The sequence below is a fragment of the Littorina saxatilis genome, linkage group LG5, assembly GCF_037325665.1.
Source record: "Littorina saxatilis isolate snail1 linkage group LG5, US_GU_Lsax_2.0, whole genome shotgun sequence".
Classification (NCBI taxonomy): Eukaryota; Metazoa; Mollusca; class Gastropoda; order Littorinimorpha; family Littorinidae; genus Littorina; species Littorina saxatilis.
This window is the reverse complement of record NC_090249.1, coordinates 44,043,802-44,056,339: the sequence shown is the minus strand read 5'-3', so window position 1 is coordinate 44,056,339 and position 12,538 is coordinate 44,043,802. Positions and strand designations below refer to the sequence as shown.

Below are 12,538 nucleotides of genomic sequence, written 5' to 3'. Positions count from 1 at the left end.
CAGATTTACCATTTATTTTTTCTGTGAGTATTACAGTTATTTAAAAAAAATTTTTTTTATCATAATGTTGAAATTTTGCGTAAAATTTAATATTAAAAAAATCGTAAAGCCAACATTTCTTTTCCGATTCATTATTCAAATGGTAACTCTGTAGATAGTATGTGAAAGTACAAGTATGCAGAATTTCACAGAAATCTAACCAGTAGATTTGAAATCATGTTGTTCCCAAATGTCAAAACATGCAAACTGAGGAAAAGGCAAAAACGCACACAATTTGTTTTGAAACCATTGATAGTTGTAATTAAACCCAAAATACATACATGTATCACCAAATTCCACACTGAGGAATGTTTTTCACACCTTAGAGACACCGTTTAAAAGTTAGGGAAGACATAAAACATAAGTTATTTCAAACATGTGCAGTACACCTGGAAAATTGTTTGTTCCGAGTTACAAACAATGCATACACACACTCGTACTCCCAATCACGCATGCACACCAAAAAAAGCTCGCTCACTCGCTCACATTCACACACACACACACACACACAAGCTAGCTCCAAATTACGAAACGTACCCAAGTCATCAATTGCACGCGTACAATAACCACAATATATATGAGATTGAGAATAATGTTAACCACAATAACAATGACAAGTCGCCTAAAGCGATATAAAAACATTTAGTCAATCGGTATGAAACTTAAATATCAACACCACAAACCAGTCATCACCAAGACTACGAGATACATTTAGATAGTCTCGGCTAACAATACCGAGACGGATCACGCTCGTCTCCGCAAAGCATGAGACCATATATATGTAGTACTTACTAAACCTATTTTCTGTAATTATGAGCACATTGTTAGAGTGAACATGACATTTCTATATATTTTTGAATTCAGGAAAAAATGAGGAATGCAATGCAGTCAAGGTTTAATTTGTTACTAAAAATTAGATTTTAATGACAACTTTAACAAGCAAACTCATTAATTTATTTTTAAGATTTTGAGCTGAAATGCAATACCATAGTCCGGACTTCGTCGAAGATTGCTTTACCAAAATTGCAATCAATTTGGTTGAAAAATTAGGGTGATACAGCGCTGCCTCAACTGCCTAAAAAAATCCGGATATGACGTCATCAAAGACATCTTTCCAAAAAATGGAAAAAAACATCTGGGGATATCACACTCAGGAACTCTCATGTTAAGTTTTGTCAAGATTGGTCCAGTAGTTTCCTCGGAATCACTTTATACACACACACATACACCATGACCCTCATCTCGATTCCCCGTCTAAGTTAAAACATTTAGCCAAAACTTAGAACATGCCTGCAGCATATTCCGGGCCACCTTCCAGCTGAACAAGTTCTTCCAGTCTCTTTGACTTGGCTGCCCACACTTTGTCTCTCCTTTTACTTTGCTTGTCTCTCACAACCTTCAGACTGTTCCGCACCCTCTTGTGCATCCTGGCTGCTCCAAGCCTCTTCATGTGATGTCCAGTCTAGAATCCGAAGAACTGGGCAGAGTCGGCAGCAGCAGCAGGTCCAAAGTTGAACTCTCTAAGAGCTGTACCAAGTCGTTTACTCACATGGTTCGCACACTCTTCCTTGTCAATGTGAATATCCTCACCATAGGGCTTGATGTCGTTGAGCTATGTAAAAGTCTTGGAGTCACCGTCCGACAGTAGTGTTGTGTAGCGAAGCTTGTTGGTGTTCACCGATCGACGCCATATGACACGGGCTGCTTCCACCTCCATCATCCCTGATGAGCCTGCAAACAAGAACAAAATAAGAAATGTAATTTGCAAACAGAGTATTTTTTAAGTGTGTGTGTGTGTGTGCGCGCATGTGTTATTCACAGTCATTGTCCAGCTAATACTTCAATTATAATTAATGCGGAAAAAAAATGAAATAAACATGGAATTACCAAATTACTGAATATTAAATTTCTAGCAGCAGGTATAGGTGCACTGAACATTGTTAGATTGTAAACGTTAAGCATAATGCATTAATTTATACCATTTGAACGTTTTTAAATACACTTGTATTGTGCCACACATACATGTACTATTTGCCATCCCCTGACCACTATTCTAGCTCCCTCAGTTCTGGGAAGCCCGTTGATTCTGAAGACTTGTGAATCTCTCTTGATGCTGTAGATACAGCTCTCTCTCTCTCTCTCTCTCTCTCTCTCTCTCTCTCTCTCTCTCTCTCTGTCTGTCTATCTATCTGTGTGTGTTTTCTTATTATTTTCATCACACACATGCACTCCCCCATGCCCTGAACTATTCAAGATACAAATTGGATTTTTACGCATGTGTTACAACTTTCATTATTATTATCATAAATTGATGATCTGTCTTTATGACGCTTTTTTTTTAATCCATCATCCATGCCTTTGGTTTTGGTTTTCAGTTTCACTGGAATGCATGGAAAATAATATCCACTCATCACTATTACATTTACTTGTAATTTGCTATATATTATTTGAGTAAGTTGCTTAAATTTGAAATAAACTCTATTCAAATATGTCTGTGCAAACAGATATAATTTACCTTTATAGTTCACCTCACACTTGTCCAAGTGGTCCACGAGCCAGGCCGCATACTCCTCTGGCTTTTCCTGAAACAGCTTCTGCCCCGTAGACTCCACACCTGGCAGTAGGTACACATGACATGGGCATCAACACAGAGTCCAGTAAGTAAGTCCACAACACACCCAACTCCAATGTGCGAAGAGTGTCCACCAGTAAGCCAGGTGCCATCATAGCTCACAATAATGTTCAGGGTGTCGTCGACACCAAGAGTAGTGCCACAGTATCTTGCATGAACTTCTCGAACATATGCAACAGTGTCACTGAACACATGCTTCCGGAATTTCTCCAGTTGTGTGAATAGTTGGCTGGCATGAGTATGACTATGAAAGGTCTTGTGGTGAAGTCCAGCTAAATCCATGTTTTCACAGAAATTTCTGAATGTGGTGGCTCCCAGTCCACAAGCAAGTGAGGAATACACTGCCTGTCTGTTCATGTCGAACACTTTTGTCTTGGCCTTAAATTTTGTCGCAAGATACTGTTCATACACAGGCTCTTCGCACGAAGAACAGTTCACCTGGGCAAATACTGCCAAGCCACTTGTTGGTCTGGAGTCTGTGCAAAGAGACAAGCACTTGTTTTTACACTGTGGACAGCACAGACTTGCAACCATACTGTCTACTTCGGCAAAGTCTACAACACCCCTCTGGGTTTTTACCAGGGTTTCAGTAGCAGCAGATGACTTAGTGTCAACTCCACCGGACACAAACCTCTCATACGATTCTTTTTTGAACTCACTTCTTGTCTTCGTGCCGAGAATGTTTTCAGTCGAAGGAATCGACGCGAGCACTAGCAGACGACCCCAAAACCGGCACTAATTCTGCCACGTCAGCCAGCACAGAAGCTGATTGCGCTGATTTCTTCGCCTTCCATTGATTCTTCACTTGATCTGTCCTCTTTTTCGTAGATTTTGGGGCTCCTCTGGTTGTTGATGGCTTGGTGCGAACCATTTTTGCACAGGAGCGTGTGCTTTCACTGCTTGTAAACAAGCGCCATTGTTGTACCACGTGACCCCGGTTGAACGAATCAAGATCACATCATACGTCATACTCTCCGTATAAGGAAGTTGGCGTAGATTGACCTACATTGAAAATGTTCCGTTAGAGCCGAAGTAGTCCGGAAAATAACGAAACAACGGTCACATGCAAACAGGGGAGGCTATGTAGCAAGCAACGTCATGCAGTGTTCGCCCTGTCGTCTGCTCAAATTTGCTGATCAAGGTGTTGAAAATCGGCAATAATAAGGCAAGTTCAAGACAAATGAACGCAATCAGGCGAGGGTTGGTGTATTGAATTTATTTTTATTGCACAAAAAAAACATGTATATGCAACATCAACGGCAGAAATTGAAAGAAAAATGACCACAGTTTTCCAAACAGTCAAAATGTCTAAATGCCCAAATCTGCCCAAAAGCTCAAAAATCACCCCCGCACATCCCCTTAACAGGAGTACTGCAAAGCATTTTCGCGTTGAAATATCTATGGTGACGGAAATAGTCCTTGAATTGGTCCTCTAATATTAACAGAAGTACTACAAAGTACTTTTGCTTTGAAACAGCTATTAAGGGTAGAGCGACTTACACAATTGCAATCACTTTTCGATTAACGAGCCTGTAAATACACATTGAATGGCAGAGTAAGAGAAAAACACCGATCAATTGAGCTTAATATTAACGTGACATGTCTTTCGTGCAAAACTTGAAGAACGCAAACATCAAGTCACGAGAAGCTGAATAGACACGCTTTGGATATAACTATACATACTATTAATAAAGCCCAGCAATAAAACAGAGATGATTAGTGTACTGTTGTAGAAACATGCTGCTTAACTTTTGAGCTTGCAGCCACAAGACCATCTCAACTTGGTCGTGAGGCAAGAAACAAGGTGTGTGTATATATATAGTTGTATAAGCACGATCAACAGAAAGTCTGTGAGGCGCGTGGACTAAGAAGGTTCGTAACCACAAGACCATCGCGACGTGGGCGCGTGAGAGCCGAATTATGGATGGTGTGGTATACATATAGATTGGCCCAAGCTCCCAGAAGCCCTGCCAAAGTCTTCATGACCCTCTCTGTTTGCTCTCATCACACAGTGCAGTGTCATTTCTGTTCTCCCCAGTCTCTTGGTGGTTCCTAACGCAGAGTTGTGCCATCAATACGTTTCCTACTCGTTAAATATATCTTATTACTTTGCAATTACACTTAGACCTCTGTTTAAATACCCTCTGTTCAAAAAACTTAAACACATTTTGAAAAAGATCAAGTTTGTAACAAGATTAAAAGTACCAATTGTAAAAGGCAGAGTTTTAAGGGACCATTTACCGTGATACTTTAGTGTGCATAGATTTCTAAAAGATGGCAGAGAAAAAATCCTATGCTGAATCGGTCTCGGATGACCCCCTGGGTCCTTGAGACAAAAGCACATCAACAACGAACCAGCCAACTCAGCATCGGCCGACAGTACAGTGATAGAATTCAATTACGTTGCACGTACGGTCAGCGACTCGACCAACGTGGTTATTTTGCAAAGCCACTCACTTCACACAGTACGTGCGTTCTTTGTAGTGTCTACTTCACACAGTTCGTTTTCTGTAGTGTCTACTTCACACAGTTCGTTTTCTGTAGTGTCTACTTCACATTAACACAGTGCCTTCTCTGCACTGGCTACTTCACACAGTTCGTTTTCTGTAGTGTCTACTTCACATTAACACAGTGCCTTTTCTGCAGTGTCTACTTAACACAGTGCTTCGATCTCTGTTGTGTCTATTTCACACAGTGCGTTCTCTGTAGTGTCTACTTCACACAGTGTTTCGATCTCTGCAGTGTCTACTTCACACAGTGCGTTCTCTATCATGTCTACTTCACACATTGCGTTCTCTGTAGTGTCTACTTCACACAGTGCGTTCTCTGTAGTGTCTACTTCACACAGTGCGTTCTTTGTAGTGTCTACTTCACACAGTGCGTTCTTTGTAGTGTCTTCTTCACACAGTGCGTTCTTTGTAGTGTCTTCTTCACACAGTGCATTCTCTGTAGTGTCTACTTCACACAGTGCATTCTCTGTAGTGTCTACTTCACACAGTGTGTCCTCTGTAGTGTCTACTTCACACAGTGCATTCTCTGTAGTGTCTACTTCACACAGTGTGTCCTCTGTAGTGTCTACTTCACACATTGCATTCTCTGTAGTATCTACTTAACACAGTGCTTCGATCTCTGTAGTGTCTACTTCACACAGTGTGTTCTCTGTAGTGTCTACTTCACACAGTGCTTTCTCTGTAGTGTCTACTTCACACAGTTCATTCTCTGTAGTGTCTACTTCACACAGTGCATTCTCTGTAGTGTCTACTTCACACAGTGCGTTCGCTGTAGTGTCTACTTAACACAGTGCATTCTCTGTTGTGTCTACTTCACACAGTGCATTCTCTGTAGTGTCTACTTCACACAGTGCGTTCTCTGTAGTGTCTACTGAACACAGTGCATTCTCTGTAGTTTCTACTTCACACAGTGCGTTGTCTGTAGTGTCTACTTAACACAGTGCATTCTCTGTAGTGTCTACTTCACATAGTGCATTCTCTGTAGTGTCTACTTCACACCGAGTGCATTCTCTGTAGTGTCTACTTCACACAGTGCATTCTCTGTAGTGTCTACTTCACACAGTGCATTCTCTGTAGTGTCTACTTCACACAGTGCTTTCTCTGTAGTGTCTACTTCACACAGTGCATTCTCTGTAGTGTCTACTTCACACAGTGCATTCTCTGTAGTGTCTACTTCACACAGTGCGTTCTCTGTAGTGTCTACTTAACACAGTGCATTCTCTGTTGTGTCTACTTCACACAGTGCATTTTCTGTAGTGTCTACTTAACACAGTGCATTCTCTGTTGTGTCTACTTCACACAGTGCATTCTCTGTAGTGTCTACTCAACACAGTGCATTCTCTGTGGTGTCTACTTTACAAAGTGCTTTCTATGTGGTGCCTGCTACAAAGTGCTTTCTTGCGGTGTCTACTTTACACAATGCTTTCTTTGTAGTGTCTAGATACTTCACAGAGTGCGTTCACTATCGTGTTTACTTCACAAAGTGCGTTCTCTGTAGTGTCTACTTCACAAAGTGCGTTTCCTGTCGATATCTATTTCACATAGTGCGTTTTCTGTTGTGTCAAATTTACACAGTTCGTTCTTTGTAGTGTCTACTTCACACAGGGCTTTCTCTACTTCTCACAGGGAGTTCTCTGTAGTATCTACTTCACAAAGTGCGTTCTCGATAGTGTCAGCCCCACGCTTCAACACTCTGGCCGAAGAAGACGACCCTGGCAGAGTGGTGCGTGAGGTGTGTGTGTAAACTGCAATTAGTTATCAGACGCAGCCGACACTTATAGTCATGAATCTCAACGACTCCCTGTGAGCGTGCCAATAGGAGGAAACACCTTGTGAGCTTAGAAAATCCTGTCAGCTATGATAAAAAAAAATCTCCGGCTCCTATCTTTGTGCATTTTCCCCCAGCAGATACAATACAATACAATACAATACAATACAATACAATACAATAACTTTATTAATCTCTAAAAGAGAAATTACATTGCTGAGCGTTTGTGTCCGTAATAATAACATACATAACACATTCAAAATAAACATTTGTTCTTTGTCCTGAGAAAATATAGCACATTGGTTATCACATAAGAAAGTATATTAAAAAGATGCAAGCTATCTTCCCTAAAAATCGTACAGCTAAATTTCTCCAAATATTTGCTATGGCATGCTTTGTTCAGTCTCTCCTGGGTTTTGAGCGGGAGTATGCTTTTTCTGGTATATTGAGCTTAGAAAAACTTTCGTCTAGCTCATGGATTTGTGTATACAATTTCTGAAATGTTTATTATCATTGTCATTTGTATCATTATGATGACCTGTGTGCGTATGCTACAATTACTAGGCGCCCTCCCTCCCCCCCCCCCCCCCCCCGCTACTCCTCCCAATCCTCCTCTCTGGAAGCTCTGCCCCTTTTACAACAGCACACACCCCTTCGGTCCCCTGCCCAACCCCCCTTCCCGAACCCCGCACCCCGAACTCCCTACCCCTTTCTACTTGTGTTCATGTCTTGTCACTTGCAGTTTTTCTCCATCCTCTCTCCCGATACCCTTCACCCTGCACCCCCCAAAACCTCCCTCCTTTGAGACGGCCCTTCTTATCGATTTCTTCTCGACCGACAAAAAAGAAGGTATAGCCGAGAGATGTGGCGAAAGGTCGCGCTCACTTGTGTGTCTAATTCTGTCTGAAAACCCGCGTCGCTCCACCATCCAAGCTGCTCGGAAACGAAAGCGTGCTGCCTCGCGTCTTAAAAATGGAGACGAAGTGCTTGCGTAAATTTCACTGCCAACTGGCAAGGGGGTTAGCTTATGTAAATTTCACTGCCAAATGGCAAGGGGTTAAGCTTGCGTAAATGTCACTGCCAAATGGCAAGGGGGTTAGCTTGCATACATTTCACTGCCAAATGGCAAGGGGGTTAGCTTGCGTAAATTTCACTGCCTAATGGCAAGGGGGTTAGCTTGCATAAATTTCACTGCCAAATGGCAAGGGGTTTAGCTTGCGTAAATTTCACTGCCAAATGGCAAGGGGTTAAGCTTGCGTAAATGTCACTGCCAAATGGCAAGGGGGTTAGCTTGCGTAAATTTCACTGCCAAATGGCAAGGGGTAAGCTTGCGTAAATGTCACTGCCAAATGGCAAGGGGGTTAGCTTGCATACATTTCACTGCCAAATGGCAACGGGTTTAGCTTGCGTAAATTTCACTGCCAAATGGCAAGGGGGTTAGCTTGCATAAATTTCACTGCCAAATGGCAACGGGGTTAGCTTGCGAATTTCACTGCCAAATGGCAAGGGGTTAAGCTTGCGTAAATGTCACTGCCTAATGGCAAGGGGGTTAGCTTGCATAAATTTCACTGCCAAATGGCAAGGGGTTTAGCTTGCGTAAATTTCACTGCCAAATGGCAAGGGGGTTAGCTTGCATAAATTTCACTGCCAAATGGCAAGGGGGTTAGCTTGCGTAAATTTCACTGCCAAATGGCAAGGGGTTAAGCTTGCGTAAATGTCACTGCCAAATGGCAAGGGGGTTAGCTTGCGTAAATTTCACTGCCAAATGGCAAGGGGTTAAGCTTGCGTAAATGTCACTGCCAAATGGCAAGGGGGTTAGCTTGCATAAATTTCAAGTCACTGCCAAATGGCAACGGGTTTAGCTTGCGTAAATTTCACTGCCAAATGGCAAGGGGGTTAGCTTGCATAAATGTCACTGCCAAATGGCAACGGGGTTAGCTTGCGTATTTCACTGCCAAATGGCAAGGGGGTTAGCTTGCGTAAATTTCACTGCCACTGAAATGCCAAGGGGATTAGCTTGCGTAAATTTCACATCCAAATGGCAAGGGGGTTAGCTGGCGTTAATTTCACTGTCAAAGGAGCTCGGAGGTACCAGGTGAGGACAGAAAGAAGCGTTTTTTGTGCTTGTATGTGAGAGATAATGTGGGGTGCGTTGGGGAGATGTGAAGGATTGACTGCATGGCAAAAAGAAGAAAGCAGTTTCACGTCTACTTAACTAAAGTGCTATTTGGCGTTTTTGATGGTTATGGGCCGGGTACGAATTGAATGTCTTGGGTTTGGTTGCCGTGGGGAGGGGGGGGGGATGGGTGCGGTTTGGGAATGAAATGAGGCTCGGAGGTAACCATATAATGAAGGAAAGTGATGTAAGAAATGTGCTAGATGTGTGCGATGGGCGATATTAGGGGTATGTGAGTTATCAACAACATCCACAATAGGAAGTCAGGCACTGGCACCGTTGAAGAGTAAATATACTAGCACACACACAAAAAAGAAAGAAAAAAAGAGTTTCTTTATGGTTAGGGCTATATCCTGAATGCTTTGGGGTGAGTTGGATGGTAGAATGGACAAGAGCTGTGGAGCATTGGAGGTAAAGGGGTCAAAGCGTCATTGAAGGCCTTGACCTTCAACAAAGGCACGGTTTGTTGTTGCTTTGCACTATATATCAGCATTAGAGAGTCAATTTTTTCATTCTTGGGTGATTTCGAGTTGTGGAAACTATATGAGTAAAATCTAACTCCGGTTTTACAACTTACTGCAGAATTGCTCAAGGAAAGTCAAGCCTACAGCACAAGCAGAGCGTGTCGGCCATCACCTTTCGTATGTTCCATTCTTAGATAAACGTTTGCTCGGGCATTTTTCTTCCCATTTCTTTTCTAGCCGTACTTGTGTCAATATTTGTATATGCAAAATCTAACACAGCTCCTCACGGGCGAGGGCTAGATGCGACAAAGCAAACGGTATGCTTATACCAGTACCCTGATAAACTAAAAATGGGTTTTCTTGTCTTCTCAATTCCTCTCCCCCTCTTTTTCTTTCTTAAAAGCGCAATGCCAGCTCATACCAACATGCGGCGCGTAATGGCACGAAATGCATGACCGTTAACTCCGATATTGATTTCGTTAGGGCGTTAAAATATTATTTTTGTTCGAAAAAAAAAATTCAAATGCTATCCCAACGAACAGACAGTTCTGTTTCAGGACGTTTGCAGATTGAATAATAATATTCAAAACATTGAGGCTGACGCGAACTTTTCATAACATCACAATACAATATGACGCAGTTGACAAAACATCACATACAAAACAAGAAGTACATCTTAGATAAGTCGCCAAGAACAAGAACATCAAGAACAAAACAACAACGCACACACGAACTTGAAAGAAAAGAGCTGCAGCATCAGCATCAGCATCAGCATCGACAGCAGCAACAACAACCAAAATACACAACAAGAAAAAGAACAAGAACAGTAGCTGCAGCAAAACCACAGCCCCCAAGAAATACAAAGCAAAAGTTTAAAAAAAAAATAAAAAAAAAATAAAAAAAGCTACGACAAATTTACTAACCACTCACCTGAGGCTGCACTGCCGAGTTGAGCAGAGGTGTGGACGTCATCCTCTTGAGCGACTCCTCGTCAGCGTCCAACAGGTTGTTGGTGCTGCCCTCTTCCCCCACGCCTCCCAATCCCCCTACCCCCACTCCCCCGCCGCCGCTGCCACATCCCGCTCCCCCCTCCCCATCAACCTGCAGGACGTGGGAGGGGCAGGCAGCGGTCTGCTTCAGGCGCAGCAAGCAAACCGGAGGAGACTTGTCCTTGGAGGAATCGTTGGAGGAGGAGGAGGAGGTGGTGCCGCTATGTACGCAGTCGTCGTGCTGGTGGTAGTCCCTCTCAGCCCCGGCCCCACCCACCCCTCCCACCCCGCCGCTAGCCCCGTCATCCCCGGGCTGGTGGGGGTCCCCGGGGCGGTGGTGGGGGGAGTGGACCTCCATCAGGTCGACGCTGCGGGCAAAGGCGTCGCGGAGGTTGATGGAGTGGAAGGACACGATGCTGCCCGTGCGCTTGGCCTTCTCCAGGGCCTCGCGCCGCTTGAAGGCCTTCTCGCGTCGCATCTGGTCCTTGTAGAACTCGGCAAAATTGTTGACGATGATGGGGATGGGCAGCGCGATAACCAGCACGCCGCACACGCAACACACACTACCCACAATCTTCCCCAGCACCGTCTTGGGGTATATGTCCCCGTACCCTACAGTAGTCATAGTGATGGCCGCCCACCAGAACGTCTCTGGGATGCTCTTGTACTTCGTCTCCGGCTCGTCCTTCTCTGCGAAGTAGGCCAGGCTGGAGAAGAGCAGGATGGAGATGGCCAGAAACATGAGAAGCAAGCCGAGTTCTTTGTAGCTCCGCTGCAGCGTGTATCCTAAGCTCTGCAGCCCCGTAGAGTGGCGGGCTAGTTTCAGGATCCTCAGGATACGCATGATCCTGAAGATCTGCACGACTCGTCTGACGTTCTGGAACTGTTCCGTCGTGCTCTTGTTGGTCTCCGTCAGACCCAGGGAGATGAAGTAGGGCATGATGGCTAGGAGGTCTATGGCGTTCAGAGGCCCCTTGAAGAACTTCCACTTATTGGGCGAGGCCCAGAAACGGGCGAGGTACTCGAGGGTGAACCAGCCTATGCACACGGCCTCCACCATGGCCAGCTCCTCGTTGTCGCCCGTGTTGGTGGGGTCTGCGCGGTCCTGCAGGTTGGGGATGGTGTTGAGGGTCAGGGCGATGGTGGACAGCACGATGAACAGAATGGAGATGATGGCCACCACCTGCGACAACAAGCCATCCCGCTAGGGGCTAGAGGAGGTATTGAGGGGCAAGACAGAAAGATGCTTATGGCCTTTGGGAGACCATGGAATAGGAGCATAGTGCTCTAACGCCCTTACAGAAGTAAGTACCTGCGACAACAACAAGCCATCCCGCTAGGGGCTAGAGGAGGTATTGAGGGGCAAGGGAGTTTGATGCTTATGGTATTCTCACAGCGGTGCTGTTTTGGGAGACCATAGAATAAAAGCAGAATAGTGATCTAACGCCCTTAGATGTTTGAGGGCATCCGAGGTTCTAGAGCTGACGCTGAGGCTCTGAGTCTTCGAGGCTCTAGATCAGAACGAAAGGTCTGGTAAATAGGCCTGGGGTGTTCTAAGACATAATCCAGGGGCAGATAAACCAAAAGTATGTATAGGATGGGTCATAGGTACATTAGACAAGGGCATTCCACTGACGACACAGCTAAGCTACAAGATAGGAAGTTTGTGGTAAAGAAGATGGTAAAGAAGTGCATGGGTCACATTTCAGGGATGTTTGTTTGTTTGTTTGTTTTTGTTTAACGCCCAGCCCACCACGAAGGGCCATATCAGGGCGGTGCTGTTTTGACATATAACGTGCGCCACACACAAGACAGAAGTCGCAGCACAGGCTTCATGTCTCACCCAGTCACATTATTCTGACACCGGACCAACCAGTCCTAGCACTAACCCCATAATGCCAGACGCCAGGCGGAGCAGCCACTAGATTGCCAATTTCAAAGTCTTAGGTATGACCCGGCC

At 44.4% G+C, this 12,538-nt stretch overlaps 1 protein-coding gene across 1 annotated transcript in view; it reads right to left on the bottom strand.

Moving 5' to 3' along the window:
• Nucleotides 1-12,538, bottom strand: part of LOC138967771 (uncharacterized) — a 107,623-nt gene that overhangs the window by 20,324 nt on the left and 74,761 nt on the right. The window contains exon 3 of the mRNA XM_070340427.1: nt 10,520-11,761. Coding sequence (XP_070196528.1) covers nt 10,520-11,761 — 1,242 coding nt within the window. The remainder of the gene's footprint in view (nt 1-10,519; nt 11,762-12,538) is intronic.